Source organism: Hesperophylax consimilis, chromosome 2 (genome assembly GCF_061612785.1).
Source record: "Hesperophylax consimilis isolate HC1 chromosome 2, BYU_Hcon_1.0, whole genome shotgun sequence".
In the NCBI taxonomy this organism is placed as follows: Eukaryota; Metazoa; Arthropoda; class Insecta; order Trichoptera; family Limnephilidae; genus Hesperophylax; species Hesperophylax consimilis.
Genome location: NC_142837.1, coordinates 44917444 through 44935004, shown reverse-complemented (window position 1 = coordinate 44935004; position 17561 = coordinate 44917444). Strand labels below are relative to the sequence as shown.

Genomic DNA, 17561 nt, shown 5'->3' with positions numbered 1-17561 from the left:
AAGTAAAGAAAGCCATTTCCAAAAGACTAGGTCCCCTTTTCCATAGGGATACGATACTCGATGATTCAGGTAACTTAGCAACGTCCGCAATACATCTGCATGGAGGTTCGTATACAGGTAAACTCGTCGGAGAGGCCAACCTCTCGTGACCAGTCAGGGGAAGTTACACAAAAAACAAAATGTGTTTTCAATGAAATGATTACATTTTTATTTATTTATAGAGCGGAGACGGTTTACATGTAGTTCCCTTAAGCACTTAGGCCATAGGTCCATTTTATATCATTACTCATAAACGGTCCAGACCCAAGGCAAACCGACAACTACTCTTTATGGACATAAACTCACTGAAGGAACTGGTAGGACTACTAACGGGATACTGCCATCTCAGGAGGCACATACAGTTGTTGGGAGTGGAAAACACCAATAGATGCAAGAAATGTGAAGAGGATGAAGAGACTCCAATTCACCTTTGGTGCCAATGTCCGGCTCTGTTGGGAACAAGGCTCAGATACCTAGGAAGAAACATTGTAGAACCAGAAGACATAGTCATATATCCGATGACAACCCTGGTGAACTTTATTGAATGAGGTAAAATGGGAGTTAGCACAATGGGCCTACGGCCTAATTTAAAAAATATATATATGTTTAGTTTAATATTAAGTCCAACCTGTATCTATGTTGGTAGCGGCAGAACTTCCCGAGGAGGTGAACTGCTGGCCCGGCAGCGTGCCCGGGTCCCCGATGGCGCTGAGCTGGTCCAGGAACACTACCATGCGCTCCTTGTTCTTCAGAATGAAGGGGTTCACCACCTCCATGTAGGGCTCCTGAGGACACAAGGGTATCAGCGGGGAAAGGAAACTCTACTCAAACACGGCACTTGTTAAATTTACTGTATTTTGAGTGACTTATGTCGGTCCTATCGAAAACTGTAAATCTTTAACACAGAGCACAAAAATCTCAAATTATGAAGAAGAAAAAAATCCATATATGTACTTACTGTAGAACCCCGTTGATCTTTCCCAAAATTTATTTCTTTGAAAAAAAAATGTTTTTTAATTACAAATTTGTTATTTCATAATTCGAAATATATTTTGATCAAGAAAATTTGTTTGATTAATTTGAAAAACATCGATTTTCACAAAAATAAATCATGTCATTTTGTAAATCTGAATCCGACAATGATAAAACGCAGTAAAATGAAGATTTACGCGATTGTACATCATCATAATTCCTATTATTAGTTTGTAAATATGAATCTGACGGTTATCGGCCACGAAAATTTGATTAACAAGGGGATTAGTTGTATTATCACGAATTTACTTTTATTATCTACCTATATTTGAAAGGCAATCGATTTTCAGCAAAAAAAAATTTTAAATTAGAATTTTGTGGTAATTTGTTAATAAATTAAAAATTTGGTTTTCGATGCCCGTGGATTTCATATTAACGGGGTTCTACTGTACTTACGTAAATAATTGAACTTGTATCCCCCTCTTAGAGGAAGAGACATGTTGCAAATTTAAAAACACATTATGAATCATTAATCTCGTTTTAATAATTTGAATAAAATAAGTTTATTTGAGTATGCAAACAAATACACAAACCAACCGGTTTGGAGTTTCATAAAAATCTATTTCGTAGGTGGCTTTAACTCTTTGAGAGTTATATGGCCATCGAAAGTGACATTTTGACATAGCATACTATTTCATTTTATTTTTAAAACCAACCCATAAAAAACACCATCAAGTTGTGCCATCTCTTGGGTTGTCTAAGCCAATTTTAAAGATTTTTTCGTTTGTTTTGTTTTGACCAAGGATTGAATATTTCTCCCCAGGGACTGGCTCTTAAACTGCTGTGAACTTTTAAAATGTCTTACAAATTAAAAGATTTTTTTTTTGATTTCACTGAGGATTGAACCTTCCTCCCCAGAGACTGGAGTCAACTGCGCTAACAACTGCACCAAATCCCAATTGGGTAGGACCGACATTTATTTTGTATATTAACTGCTGTAATGTGTGTGCGTGATTGCTACCAAAAGTTGATAGAATGCATTGCCATCGACAACAAGTCTATATGCTTAGTTTCATCTTGATCGAATGTCGGGAAGTGGGTAATTTCCGCTTCCAAGACTTACATTCATTCATTCACGAAAACAAAATCGAAATTCAAAGGGCTTGAAACCAGACAACAAACTAAAAACACACAGAATATATATTCTTTAATTCCAAAGAGAAATAAGTTCGCAACTTAGGAATCAAATTCAAACTCTTTGACTTCTACACTACAGGGGTAATTATTTAAGTTACCAGTGACCGCTGATCAAATAAGGAAAAGAGTTTTACACACATGCGCTAAGGATATCTAGCGATCTAACACAAAGACAGTTATTGTACGTCACAAGAACAACAAGACACAGATAGAGGTAGAAAGGTTGAGCTAACACAATGTACCTTCCCCCCAAACTCCACGAGGTTTGCGAGGTTCTGCAGGCACTTGGCCACCATGACCAGGGAGCGGGTGGCGGAGGGGGGGGGAGGCTCGGCCACCAGCCCCCAGGCGCGCGGGGACAGTAGCGCAGGGCACACCAGGCGCAGGAAGATGAAACCTAAAGCAATAACACAATACATATGTAAATTGGTTGTGTCAACTAAATACAGTTAAATATTTTTTTTTTACATTAACTCCTCACAGGGGCTCTGAGGAAAACAATTTCTCTCAGGGCCTGTGTCACTTTTGGGAATGCTGAGTAAGGGGTCTTTTTGAGAAGTGAAAGGAGTGAATATGGGTTTTGAAGAGAGGAAACATAGAGTGCGGCAAATCAAAACAGCCGAAATGTTTAACAATTTGTGACCCGTTCTCATGTGACAAATATCAACCAAATACAAAGGTTACAAATGATCAATGACACTAGTTCCTCGAAGCATCATTCATTGAAACGCCGATAACAAGGATAATATTCCCACCTGATGCCTGTGGTCAAAAGATTGTAATCCGTTTGTTAAGACAGGGGAATCTATTAAACAGACCACCCATTTTTGCAGTCAAGGGTTTTTTTTAAGTATTTTAGGGATTATGAACAGAAGTGGCTGCCAAATTTGTACTGGGTCAGCAGTTGTGTACTATTGAAGTATCTGCGGGTACTGTATTATTCCAAACCATGAGTCTGAGAGTCAACCAAGAGTTGATGAGGCTGTTAGATTGAGCATTTACCTGACACAACCCTAGTCCTGACGAAGCGCTCGGTGGGCCACTTGGCCACCACGGCTCTCTGCAAGCAGCCGCACAGGTAGCGGATGGGTCGCGGGCAGGCGTCGGGGGATGTGAAGATAGACAGGGTTATCTGCAACAATAAACACACTCTTGACTCAAAGTGCAACAAAGGATGATCGCCAATGGGCAGACTAGATTAGGCAATGATTAAATCAGGTAGTCTTTGAGAGCATACCTGATCTAAAATGAGAAGCAGGAATTCAGCATTACTGCAAGCGTCGTCTGGTGAGTCCATTTTGGTGGGGTTTAGTTCTGCCGACTGTTTACTGTCCACTAGCTTCTGTATTGTGTCAGACACCGCAGCCTGGAATCAAACACAATAAAATGGAATTTAATTTATTAAAGGGACTGGACTGCTATCAAAAGAATTGTGTGTAATTAAGACTGTCTTTGTTTCATTCCAGTTATTACAGTACAAAAACTAATTTTGAGAATTATATTTAAATGCCAAACTACCTACCTCTCAAACGAATTATTTGCTAAAATATATATATATATATATATATATATATATATATATAACATACGGAAAAATAATCTGCTGGTGTCAAAAAACGCTTTTCATCAAACCTGGGATGCGTGGTCCCTAAAACTAGAACCACAATTCTGGTTCATTGCTCCTAAAATATACAGTGCTTTAAGCAACGATATAAAGTCAATTAATTCTATATCCCATTTTAATATCTGTGTTCAAAATTAGCTTTTTGAAAGGGGACGAGCCTTCTTTAATGAATACATGAGTTCCTAACACTGTTTTAAAAAAAAAAGTTGTTAACCAAAATTGTAATTTTTCAAAAATATAAAAATTAAAATAATAATAATAAAAAGCCTTGTACACACCATACTTCTCCAGCTCAATTAGAATCAAACCCACTGTGACTTCTTTGGGGCAGCAATACTCCACTCTGTCTAGTGTATACAAAGTTACGGTTTTTGAAGTACAATTTAATTTAATACAAGTGGCCCAAGTTGAGTGCCTTGAGGTATGCTAGTAGGTCTAACACGCAGCTGCAGAATGTAATATGTATTGCATTATATGTCACCTGTAGGAACTGGTTGCACTCAGCCTTCATGTAGATGTCCATGAGGGTGGTGCTGAGAGAGGTGGCGCGGAAGAGGGTCGGCGTGTCTGCCTCGCGTGCCACCTCGGCCTGCAGTAGCTCACGTAGCAGGTCAGGGGCGCGGGTCTCGTAGCGAAACACACGCAAAAGTGCTGAAAACAGATACAAACATTATGATACTTAACATAAAAGTACATTTTACAATACGAGAAAACACAATATCAGGGTATGTTCTTTCATGCAGCCACCGAGTTTCTCAATGATGCACCAGTGCGCAGAGCTGTTATAACATAATGCAGAATTTAATTTGATGCACTAGAAGATGAAATAAGTAATAAATGAATATGTGAGAGACATGATTTAACCTGTGGTGTACCAGGAAATTCCTAGCTCAATTTCCAAAAGCTCAAATTCCAAAATCAAACGTCAAGTGTCCACCTAAATTTTTTTTTTGTCGCATTATATAAGTATATGATAACAATTCTTCCAGATTTCGGTAGTTTATACAACTGTTGTTACTAATAATATTATTTTGTACAAGAAACCTGTAAATAAATAATGCTAAAAATATAATTATTCATTATGACGTAAAAATTTTGACATTTCTTACGAAGTTAATTTTCATTGCCTTTCTTGGGTGAAATATTATAAAAATTACATCAAAATAATGTAGATAAAACTATCTTTCTGATGATACCTCAAATCTATTATTTCCACAATCAATTTATATCAAAAATAATGAAAGAAGACGCTTTGACACTAAAAACGCGGCAAATATTTCGTTGGCATTCCACAGAAAAAATCTTTGTAAAAAATCTGAAAATCTAGAAGTCATTCCGGTATTTGCTGCGTAAAGAACGAGAATAGCCCAAGCGATTGTGGCCTTGTTCTTCATACAAATTCCTTATACATAAGGGTCAAAATCGCACATAATTTTTTTTTTTTTTTTTTTAAATTCGTAGATAATGTGCTGCACTCACACATGCGGTTCCGGGATACGACGGGTTAAGATTCTCACAACCAAAAGTATTATGTTGGTTAGTATTGTTAAAAGTATTGTGATGGTTAGAGCTACAAGACATAGATGGCTCTAGTGAAGAGATTAGACTTATCCGACAAATGTCCATAGTAAATACGGTCGCCCCTTCACGGTGGGTATCAAGGAACAGAGAACCGTGAGGTTGAGTATCAGAGAGATTCCAAGGGCATAAGAGAGAGGACGTTGGCCTCCAGGCGGTCCTACAAATTCATTCATAATTACAAGAGTTTTTAGTTTAAATAAGAGACACAGTGTTTTGTTGTGAAGAACGAGTTATTACTAACCCAAAACAATTATGATAATTGTTTTTTGTGGTATTAAACCATGTTGCAATTGCTTCGCTTTTAGCTAAAGTTTTAGATAGTCTTCCAGCCTTAGTACACTTCTACACAAATAAACACAATTTTCACCATAACCTTAACATCAGCCCTCATGATAGTCACTACAAGGCTGTCCCATGTATATACTCAAAATATCAATCATTATGAGAATGTGATAATCTCAAAATATATTTGAAGGTTCACAAGTGTTTTCTTACCCATAGCGAGGGGCATTCTATCAGCATGGCAGAGCTCCGACAGGGCCCGCACCACCAGAAGTCCCGGCTCTAGGACCAACTGCTGCAGGGGGCTGTACTCCTCACTGGGCATCACCAGGTCATGCATGTATCTGGGAGCACAATAATTATATCAGATCATGAATCATCAACATAAAGGACGTAAATCTGGCCAATCACTTGATATGCTAATATGGAGCACAGATAGTGCCCTTCAGCGATAGCTATCCAAATTTGGGTACCACAGATAATGCACTTGAGCGATAGTTACCCAAATTTGGGTAGCGCAGATAATGCTCTTTTATTTGAAATTACCGCAATCGGCTAATATGTTTAGCCGCAAGCTTGATTAATTAATTAATCAACGTCAATCGAATACCAAAGGATGTCCCTAATGCTCCTCTCATGGAAAATTTCAGATATTTTTTATACATTGTAGTCTGCGTGTAGATGCCATATTAAATTGTCTTCTAAAAATTGAACATTTGTTTACACGTTAAAAATTGCATTTTTTTTATTTTTGTGACTATGGACAACATACAGAAATAGCAATATTCAATATTGCCCCTAATTAGTACAAGGTAGGGCAATTCTGGTAACTAACGTATAGAATTCACACATTTATAAATTTAATTTTTTGTTTTTAAATAATTTTATAACACCTAAAAACAGGGGATAAACAGTGAAATATATGTGGATTCATTGGCTTTAAACCACAGTAAGCAGTTTATATGTTTCATTATTAAAGCAGGTACAATTGTTTTCGATATGTACATGTTTTTGATATGTTGGAAGCAAAAATATTTGACAGAATTAAATCAGGTTGCATTAGTTAGTGTGTCCAGGAGTGATGGTCTTAAGAATCCAACATTTGTACACAGTTGACACTTGTCACATGAGAACGGGTCGCTTCTACGATTCGTTCTTAAGTTCAACAGCTCGGCTGTGGAACGAACTGCCGGCCTCTGTGTTTCCTCCCTCCTACAACATGGGACTCTTCAAGACCCATGTTCACTCCTTCCTCTCCACAAAAAGACCCTCCACACAGCATCCCCAAAGATGACATAGGCCCTGAGGGAAATTATTTTCTTCAGGGCCTCCTGTGTGGAGTAAATATAAAAAAAAAAAAAAAAAATCCCTCCCACTGCAGTGCAAGGCGATGTGCCGAGAGACATGCTGGAGATGTAAAAAGTCTCTCCAAATCTGGCCCGCCACACAGTAGGTGAGCAGAAGCATCCGCTGCCAAGACCTAAAACAAAACAAGAAACCAGGCACCCCATGTGACCAAACGTAGCGAACTACTTAATGGTTGCCAGCGCGGCGGTACCCATACCCGCCTCCCAAATTGAATTGATTGATTTATGTAATAAATACAGTAGAACCCCGTTAATTCGAGCCCCGATAATTCTAAAAAACGCGTAATTCGAAATTTTCGCAAAAAAAATTTCCGCTGAAAAACTTTTTCATACAAAATTTTTTTTAATTCGAAATTCGTTAATTCGTAATTCGAAATTTATTTTTGTCCGCGCACGAAAATTTTTTCGTGTAATTCGAAAAAATTTGATTTTTGCGAAAATAAATCATAATATTTCGTAAATCTGAATCTAAAAGTCAGCCGTGGCGGTAAAACGCCGAAAAATGTATTTTTACGTGGTTATACATCGTCCTAATTAGTATTATTATTTTGTAAATCTGAATCGATTTACACTGGAATGTCATATTTTTTCAAATTTATTTCGAATATCCGAGTTTAAAGGGCCGAGAAAATACATTTTACGCGGATATATGTAGTAGTTTTACGAGTTTACGCCAAATATCTGCATTTAAAGGGTCGGCCGCGACGAAACTCGGCCGCGTAATTTCGATTTACGCGTAAATATATCGTATTTTTACTAACTTTACTTCGAATATCCGCGTTGAAAAAATACGGCGCGACGGAAATCGGCCGAAAATTTTCGATCCATGCCGAAATATGACATATTTTTACGAATTTACTTCAAATATCTGAACTTAAAAGGCCGACCGCGACGAAAAACTGCCGACAAAATTCGATTTACGCGGAAATATATCGTATTTTTACGAATTCAAATTCAGATATTTGAAATAAAGGGCCGGCCGCGACAGAAAATTACCGCGAAATCTTGATTTACGCGGAAATATATCGTATTTTTACGAATATCTCAATTTAAAGGGTAGGCCGCGACCGAAATCGGCAGCGAAATCTCGATTTACGCGTAAATATATAGCATTTTTACGAATTTATTGCGAATATCTGAATTTACAGGGCCGGCCGCTACGGTAATCGACCGCGAAAATAAAGAAATAATTGGTATTAATACGAATTTACAACTAAAATACCACACGGATTTGAAGAGGCGGCCGAGAAAATCGTATTTCGGCGTTTTTTTTTTTTTTGTTTTTCATAAAATTTCGAATTACGTGGGAATTCGTTAATTCCAAATTTGATTTTTGATGTCCGCTGGATTTCGAATTAACGAGGTTCTACTGTAATAAGGAACTAGATTTTACCTGGTCCGTAATCGAATGGAGCCCCATTCGCCTATGGGGGTGATTCCAGACAAAGCGTACCATTCCTCTACTTCCTCTCCATTGGCTAGTGTAGACAGATCCACTGTTAGCTCGGCCATCTTTTAAATAAATAAAAAAAAAAGCATTAATAAACAAACAAAAAACGTATTTCTAACGAGCTTTATATAATGGTGTGATATTAACCTCGGAATCTTTTCCTCTCTTTCCTTTGTTGTGGACAGTCAAGGTGAAGGAAACCACATCTGGAGGAACATCACTGTAAAAAAAAAGTTGATTAATATCACGAAGAAATATAATCCAATGAAACAAAAGTCTTTAATTTCATATTGCTAAATTATTGCATGATAGTAATACCATTTGTGATAGCTATTTTATAGGACCAGCCGAAGTACCCAGCTTTGCCCGGGCTTCAATGCATTGTAAAAGACATTAAATAGCTGATGTTAACCCCCTAGCGCCCAATTGTTTTCAAATTTGACTTAATTTAAAATTCCAACTTCAAATCAAACAAAATTATGCATGCCACAAAATCAACTCAAAATGTGATGTAGATTCATCAGTTTCCGCTTGCACTATGAGTTTCTGAACACCGTGTATATAGAAGATTTTTTTATGATTGTAACAAAAAATATATAAATTAGATGTAACTAAAACGCTGACTAATCAATGATTCAATATTTGAAGAGATAAGATGAAAGACTCGGTTTTGATCATCAGCATTCTTTTGTGCTAGAGGAATACGGTAACTGAGCATACTTACTCCAAAACAAACTCCTCGTCCCACATGGGGTCGGGGCCGCTCTTGAGGCGGGTGCGCGCCACCTTGGCCTGGTTAAGCTGCAGCGAGCAGTAGGGCTGCGGCACTAGCTTGTATGGCAGGCGGTGCGCCTCCAGGATGTGCAGCGTCAGGCAGCGCAGGGAGCGAAGCCGGGGAACCTGCACACAAAACCAGCAACATTAGCATCGGTGAAAGTAAAAAATAAAAAAAGTGGCAGCTGTCTCTTAGGGTAATTTTGTCATTGACCCCCCAAAAATACAAGACAGTAAATATTTCCAATTCTGGAACCGCCTCTGATAAGCATGCATTAATAATGGATGTAAGAGACAGGTAAGACACTGGGGCAAGGCCTTCTATCTAGCTGGTGGAGAACACTATGTTAAACACACAGGTTAAACAATGCTGGAGTGGGCTGCCACATCGGAAGTCTATGTATTAACAATATGAGCTACGCAGATGATATGGTTCTGATGGCACCGTCAATAAGGGGATTACGAATTCTCCTGAAAATCTGTGAAGAATTTGCACATGAAACCAACATGATTTATAATGCGAAAAAAACAGCACTGTTGGTCATAAAACACGGGGAAGGCCCAAAAAACATTCCCCCTGCCTTTTTGAATGGTGAGCTTCTGAAAATAGTAGAAATCATCTTAGATCCGATGGATTCCCGTGCTTCTCTGCTTTAATCTCATTTTTATTTCAATTTTTATTTTTAATCTATTTTCTTTATTTTCCTATTTTGTAAATATTATCTATACTTATACCCTGTATGGGATGTGTGGGATTGCGCTCACTTCCCCACATCCTGGAATAAAGAATTTATTTATTTATTTTATTTTTACTGTCAATATTCACAATGTTGTTCCTTTATATATATGTATTAATGAAATGAGGCACACTAAAGAATCTCGTAGAATTGAAAGACGACATGTCTTCGATCAATTTAATCCATTCGAGCTTTGAGAAACGGAATTCAGAAAGCTTTTCAGAATATCACGAGTTATGGTTAAAGATCTCATTCAATTAACTCACTTTTTGGTGTCAAAAAGTACATGCCACTGAACATAATATATTAAAGTGAGTGCATTTCGATTGGACATTGTTAATTTATTTGTATTGTTGTATATCCGCCAGTGTTGCCATTGTAATTTCTAATTTATTTCGTTGTCAATATCTGCTTGGCTATAGACACGCTTAACAAGCACAATCAGGTTCGGGAAATCGATATAAAATCATTGTCAGTTAAGCCTGTCGATCCAATATTGTTAAGTTATCGATTTGACTGTGTTAGACCCCAGGAAGCAGTTGGGGCTAGAGACTCTAACCACATACATACCTTGCACTGCGCCCTAGAGAGCTGGGGCACACACAGGGGCTTGAGGGCATTGAGCCACTCCTGGCAGGCGTCACTGGTGGGGGCCGCCAGGTAGGACACGGTGGCCAGGCAGGGCAGGGCCCTCTCCACCAATTGGAAGCAGTTAGACTCTAACCACATACATACCTTGCACTGCGCCCTAGAGAGCTGGGGCACACACAGAGGCTTGAGGGCATTGAGCCACTCCTGGCAGGCGTCACTGGTGGGGGCCGCCAGGTAGGACACGGTGGCCAGGCAGGGCAGGGCCCTCTCCACCAATTGGAAGCAGTTAGACTCTAACCACATACATACCTTGCACTGCGCCCTAGAGAGCTGGGGCACACACAGGGGCTTGAGGGCATTGAGCCACTCCTGGCAGGCGTCACTGGTGGGAGCCGCCAGGTAGGACACGGTGGCCAGGCAGGGCAGGGCCCTCTCCACCAATTGGAAGCAGTTAGGACGCTCCCACAAAGAGTCATGAACCTGTAAAACAAAAACACATTTCAGATTAAAGTTTGCTAGAAACAACCAAATTAATCAAAAACAAAGTGCCGAATTTTTATTTTTTATTATCTCCTCACAGGCGATCCTGAGGAAAGTGATTCTGTGTGGAGGGTCTTTTTATAGGAGACAGGAAACACAGGGTCCGGCAAATCGTTCCATAGCAGAGCTATTGAACTCAAAAAATGTCAAACATGTACAAATGTTAAGCGCGCGTTTGGCTTGTTTTCCGTCTATGCACTAGTGCAGAAGCGATCCATGGAAGCTAGTTCCTCGAAGCATCTTTCATTTAAATACTGGTAGAACAAAGACAGCATTCCCACCTGACGCCTGTTCTCTAAAGATTGCAATTTGTTTGTTAAGGGAATCTATCAAAAAGATCGCCCACTTCTGCACAGTGTCAAGGGTTTCTTTTAAGTATTTTGGGCCTTTGGACCAGAGGTGGCTGCCAAATTCAACAGTGGGGCGCACTTGTGATTAGTACACAACTGCTGACCCTATACAGCACGCCCACCTTCTGAGAGGCTAATTTGACTCTGGCTTCGATGGAGCAATAGAATCTTTGTAGAACTCTAGGAGCCAGATAGATCTATGCTGAAAAAAAGACTTGTTTGAAATAAAGTATACCCATATGTAATGATTGTTACGAGTACTATCGCTTTCATGTGATGAAATTTAAAAATGAAAGACAAAACTATCGCTTTCCAGTGATGAAATTTAAAAATGAAAGACAAAAAAATAATATCAAAAAAATACCTGATAGAGATAAGCGCAAGACAGATCAATGAGTCCTTTAGGCTTTGTCCTCTTTGGCGAATCGTAGAAGTACAGATGGGTGTCCGTCCCCTCGACCAGGAGCACGAAGTACAGCAGTTTCCACTTCTTTGCGATCTTGTCTGACTTCTTGTGCAGGTAGCCCTGGTGCTTGATGCCCTTCATCTTCTTCAGGCCTATCTGGTCCCGGCACTCCCTCAGGGTTGCGTAGATCTTCTCGGCCGCGGCGCCGGACGCAGACATCTGGGTGGTGTGTGGCTCCGCCTTGTGGCCCTCTGCTGCCAGCTGTAGAGTTAAATAAACAAATGGAGAAGACAAACTAGACCAGAGATGTGCTTTATTTCAAATAAATCCATTTCAAATGGAAATGCAAAATGGGTATTTTCCATTTTGCATTTTAAATGCTTTTCTAAAAACCATTTTGCATTTTAAATGCTTTTCTCAATGCATTTTCCATTTTAAATGCTTTTTTGCAACATTCTTCCTACTATCTCCACTCATCTTTTTTTCATAAGCCCCAAATATCAGTCGGTCCTCAACCTCGCTATGAGAGATAATTTACATTTGTCAAGTTGCTCCCTGGTAATTGAGTGAGCCCTGGCAATTGAGTGATACCATTACAAAAAATACTGATTCAAATACTGAACATGGGGCCATGACGCTATAATATAAATGTTAGATAGCAGTTTCTATGTTTTTACGTTGGCAACATTAGTCCCGCGCAAATTTTTTGTGGTTTCATAATCTGTAGTCGTGGTGTTTTTGGATTTACCATCTTGTAATATGTTTGTTCTACATTGATGTCCATTATTAAATGACAAAATTGTTTAAAAATTCTATAATTATTTTAATTGTTTGACCTGAGAAACCATTTTGCATTTTCAATGCATTTTGAAAATAGGTATTTTGCATTTTGCATTTCAAATGCTTTTCTAAAAACCATTTTGCATTTTGCATTTTCAAATGGAAAAGTTTTGACCCATTTCCATTTTGCATTTCAAATGGTTTTGGGTACCCATTTTGCACATCTCTGAACTAGACGAAACATGCATGTAAATCTTTTAATAATGTACACCCACTTTATTTTTTATATCGACTGTGTTTAGGAAAAAGATAGTAACTCTCATAATCAATATACTCTTTTTTATATATATACTAGTGGGCTCGGGCAGACGTTATTCTGCCACAGACAGACTTCTATGTAGACCACATTTTATATACAGTGCCTTTTGTCTGTTGTCGGATATTTTATGCATTTGATATACATAGAATAGAGGAAGGTGGGGAAGTACCTGGCTATTCAGATCTGGTCACCAAACACGGCCACAGCCATTTCAAGGAACGTTCCAATTCTGAATGGTGGTATTACACCAGGGCGATACTGAGAGTATCTTCCACTTTGGAATGTGCCGCAAATATAATAAATTAAATAACACAAATTAATCAAATAAAATTTACTTGCGCACGCCAGGATTCGAACCCGCGAGCCTTACCCTTCGACTATGGAGGCCGTCAAGATAGTTTTGGGTAGTCAAGGTCATTTTCACTAAACTTTATAGTTACGGTTTGTTTTCCTAAACACAGTCGATATGTTTATTTTGTATTCAATTAAAATTCATCAGTGATTTATCTATAAAATGAATTACCGGTTGCATGAGAGTGTGCCCCTCCACAATCTGCTCTTTGCGGTAACGGTTGATGACGGCGTCCAGGCACTCGAAGGTACGGCCGCCCATGAGGTAGCGCACGCCCTTCTTCTCGATGCGGAACCTCTGGATCTGGTTGTTGATGTGGAAGAACAGGGAGTAGTCCCCGGGGGAGTTGTCCGACGGGCGGACCAAGAAGCTGCCCGGGCCGGCTGGAAAACAATCCCAAATTCAACAATACAAATTCAGAGTTCTAAGTTTAATTAGATCACAATCACAACTGAGCAACACTTTCAGTCAGAGGTACACATATACCCTTCTTCCACAGAAATACGCAAGTATCCGATACTGATGTTGCATACAACTTAACACAATAAACATTCCTACTGAAATCACAAGACAAGTGTTGCCAGTTTGCCACCAATTATATATTGAATTATTTCGCGGATAAGAGATAAGCCGCCATAGCTCAGTGGTCAGAGCTGTCGACCGGAAATCGAAAGGACACGGGTTCAAGTCCCGTTGGCGTCATGTATCTTTTATCAGGAGATTTTTCAATGTGGATGAGTGTTTCAGGCTAATAATTATTGCTTATAAAATAATTGTTACCCTTTGTTTACCAAAAAAATAATAACCACCAATTATTGTTGAATTCTAGGAACGTTTGACAAAATGAGATCTCTGTGGTAAAACCATGTATGATCGTGTGAGAAATGTGAAGATCCGCCAAGAGTGCAAGGCTGATGTAAGCATAATGAGTAACATTAATAAAGGAACACTTAGATGGTTTGGGAATGTAGAGCGAATGAGTGAAGAAAGGAGTGTAAGGAAAACATATGACGCAAATGCGAATGGTAGCAGAAGTCGGGGACGCCCGAGGAAGAGATGGCACGATCAAGTGAATCAGATACTTGAGTCGGGCCATGTCAAGAGTCAGAATAATAGAAGAGTATGTATGAGACGATGTATGAATGTGAATGAGGCAATGAGTGTGTGCCAAGACCGAGTTGTTTGGCGGTCTGTCCTTGTTTTGGTCGCGGGGCGTCACTGATCAGTTGTCACTGATCAAAATGTAGGCAACGTAGAACTTCCGGGCAGATGTATGGCGGTGGTCGCCAAGACACTTGAATTGTAGAGTATCGGATACTCACGTTACTTTGTAAAAGAAGGGCCTTGAAGTTAATACATCTAATTTATGGACTAACATCTGCTCATGTTGAAATGTAAAAGTCACAACCATGTGACAAATCTAATTTTGATTAAAAAATCATAGGAGACTTACCTTTAACCAGCATATCGACAGCCTCGCTCTTGGTGCAGTTGGGGTGGAACCAGGAGAACACGGTGTTGGGGTCTATGGCCGGATCCAGGTCTTCCACCAGCTCTCGGAAGATCATTCCTTGCTCGCCAGTTCTACAAATTACACCAAAATTACCAATTACATATTACACAAAAAAAAACAGTAAAAGCGCCTTAACTTGCCTTATTTGAAAATCTTTTTAAAATATGTCTTGTAATACTATTAACAAACAGTTAATGGGAATTTTGAGAGGAACAGCTGGCAGACTTTTTCAATCAAAACCTAATTTTGGATCTGCAACTAAAATATGCAACCAAACTGAATACATTTTAAAAATCAAAAGATAAAGCAAATATCTAGTAGGGATGTGAGTTATTTAATTCATTTGTGTTTTCATTTATAAAATATAGGCCATTAAAGAATTCAATTTTTCATGATTTCAGAGGAAACTTTGGCTTATTTGCGAGTTAACCACTCGAGCGGTGGGATTAAATTGACAAATTAAAGCAAAATTGCCATAATATCACAAAAATCTTTTATAGGCTTAAATTTGACTTAAGTTGTAGCACAAATTTGTTGTAGATAAATTAAAATTTTGACCCAATTTTTTTTTTAATATTCAATATATATAATACTAGTGGGCCCGGGCAGACGTTATCCTGCCACAGACCGCCTTCTATGTAGACCGCATTTTATATAGACCTCATTTTACGTAGACCTCACTTAATGTAGACTTCACTTAATGTAGACTGCCTTTTATCTGTTGTTGCTGTTGTCGGCTATTTTATGCATTTGACATACTTAGAATACATGCGCAAGTCACATCCATCGTAGATATTGTTTCGACGTTTGATTTGATATCGATCATTTCAGCAGATTATGATTACTGTTCAGTACGATAGAAAATAAGTAAAAATGTGACTCATATTCTTAAAACTATCTAGATATAAAAAATATCTTTTGATTTAAACATGTTTTCGCGGGCATTTTGGTCAATATGTAATCCAAATTATCCAAAATAAAGTTATGGATGGAAACGCCATGAAGCCGTTCCTCTTAATTTGAAATCAATAGACATGCAACACACACCTATGAGCTGTGACCCACAGCCAGCCGTCCCCCATGTCGTTGTGACAGAAGAATATATCCCCCTTGTGGAAAGTCAGCTCGTCTGTATCCGGCATCTTTGTATACGGCAGGATGGCCACAACTCGCTGCAACAACACACAACAATATTACACTTTAACATGACATGAATATATTAAGAAGAAGACCCGTAGCTAACCCTGCCACACCAGAAGGGGGTAATACACTTCCCCCGAACGAGAGTTTTGTGCAATATGAAATTGATTTTTACATCACATTGTACAAAAATTTATATTTATATATTTCATTGTAAAACTGTACGGTAAAATTGCTCGCCGCAAACAAGCCGGAGTTAGAAAGGGTTACAATAGCATGTATTTGAGTTACGCTTGTTTACGTATCTCTTTTATTGTTTTGTATTACTTAATGATTAACTGCTGGGTGAAAATAGGCGATGTCCAGTTTAAAAAGGTAGGTAGTCATTAAGTGTTACTGGAAAGGGCAAAAGTAATATATTATCGAAAAATGTACCTATTGTTGAAATGAAATATTTATGAATCAGCCTAGTAAGACCAGGCATAGTTAAAAATATGTTTAAACCCTACTTATATAATAGATAAATAATCAAATATGAAAGAGCGCCCTTGAGGTGATTTCTCACGAAAACGGCGCTATATAAATTAGCCAAATATTATTATTATGAAGAGACACGATCGCTCCGCGACATTTGGGGGACCCTAAAGACCCCGCTTAAGATGATACGTGATTTACGTTCAGGTACGTAAAGGTTAAAGCAGAAAAACGAATCTTTATTGAAACATTAAAAAGGCAAAACGGAACACACAAACAAATTTCAAATAAAGATAGTTTCATTAAGTAATAGAATGTAAATAAGTAGTAAGTAATAATCTATGAGTGACCTTCTTGTCATTGACAGGCTCTGGTGGGGGAACAGGTTCCACGAGCCTCTCCCTCTTCAGCAGATCGGAGCAGTGGCTGTAGAAGCCCACCAGGTCGCTCAGCGAGTCAAACTGCCGCCCTCCGATGTAGTAGTCACCGCACACCGCTGTTATTCTGCAACAAACAATCAATCTCTATTTATTTATGTATTCATCTTGAGTTACCTCACAGCACTGTGTTCTAATGAATGTGCAAACACACATATATACATCGACAAACACCTTTTTCAAAGTTTCATCCGATCCTAGGAAACACTTCCTTGAAAATAGAGTAGTGGAAGCATGGAACAAAATTCCACAACATGTCATCGATGCTACTAATATAAACCTATTTAAAGCTCGATTGGATTCTTATTTGTAGAGAAGAAAGGATTAACTTATTTTTAAATTTAAAACAACCCAAATACTCAGAACTCAAATAAAGAGCGCATCCGCAGAATTCACAGAACCACAATAGGTATAATATTTTCGGGCAAATAATGCGATATTTCGTGTACATGTAATTAAAAACATAGAAAAGGTTATTTACCTAAAGTGGTTGATTCCGGTGCGACCAAGATAACTAAGCACATAGGATCCAGGCTTTCTATCACTCTCACGAACTGAAATGAAAAAAAAACATATCAACAACGGCAAAATCGCAAAACCACTTAAATTAAAACACTTCAATTCATCACAATTACT

At 38.5% G+C, this 17561-nt stretch overlaps 1 protein-coding gene across 1 annotated transcript in view; it reads right to left on the bottom strand.

The window, feature by feature from the left end:
- vap (RAS p21 protein activator vap) overlaps positions 1–17561 on the bottom strand; it is a 51291-nt gene that overhangs the window by 11268 nt on the left and 22462 nt on the right. The window contains exons 4-19 of the mRNA XM_089643373.1: positions 17407–17479; positions 16839–16992; positions 15922–16046; positions 14815–14945; positions 13533–13744; positions 11869–12171; positions 10924–11094; positions 9237–9412; positions 8660–8732; positions 8456–8574; positions 5909–6039; positions 4314–4483; positions 3446–3574; positions 3211–3340; positions 2451–2605; positions 668–824 (exon numbers count right to left, since the gene is read on the bottom strand). Coding sequence (XP_089499499.1) covers positions 668–824; positions 2451–2605; positions 3211–3340; positions 3446–3574; positions 4314–4483; positions 5909–6039; positions 8456–8574; positions 8660–8732; positions 9237–9412; positions 10924–11094; positions 11869–12171; positions 13533–13744; positions 14815–14945; positions 15922–16046; positions 16839–16992; positions 17407–17479 — 2409 coding nt within the window. The remainder of the gene's footprint in view (positions 1–667; positions 825–2450; positions 2606–3210; positions 3341–3445; positions 3575–4313; positions 4484–5908; positions 6040–8455; positions 8575–8659; positions 8733–9236; positions 9413–10923; positions 11095–11868; positions 12172–13532; positions 13745–14814; positions 14946–15921; positions 16047–16838; positions 16993–17406; positions 17480–17561) is intronic.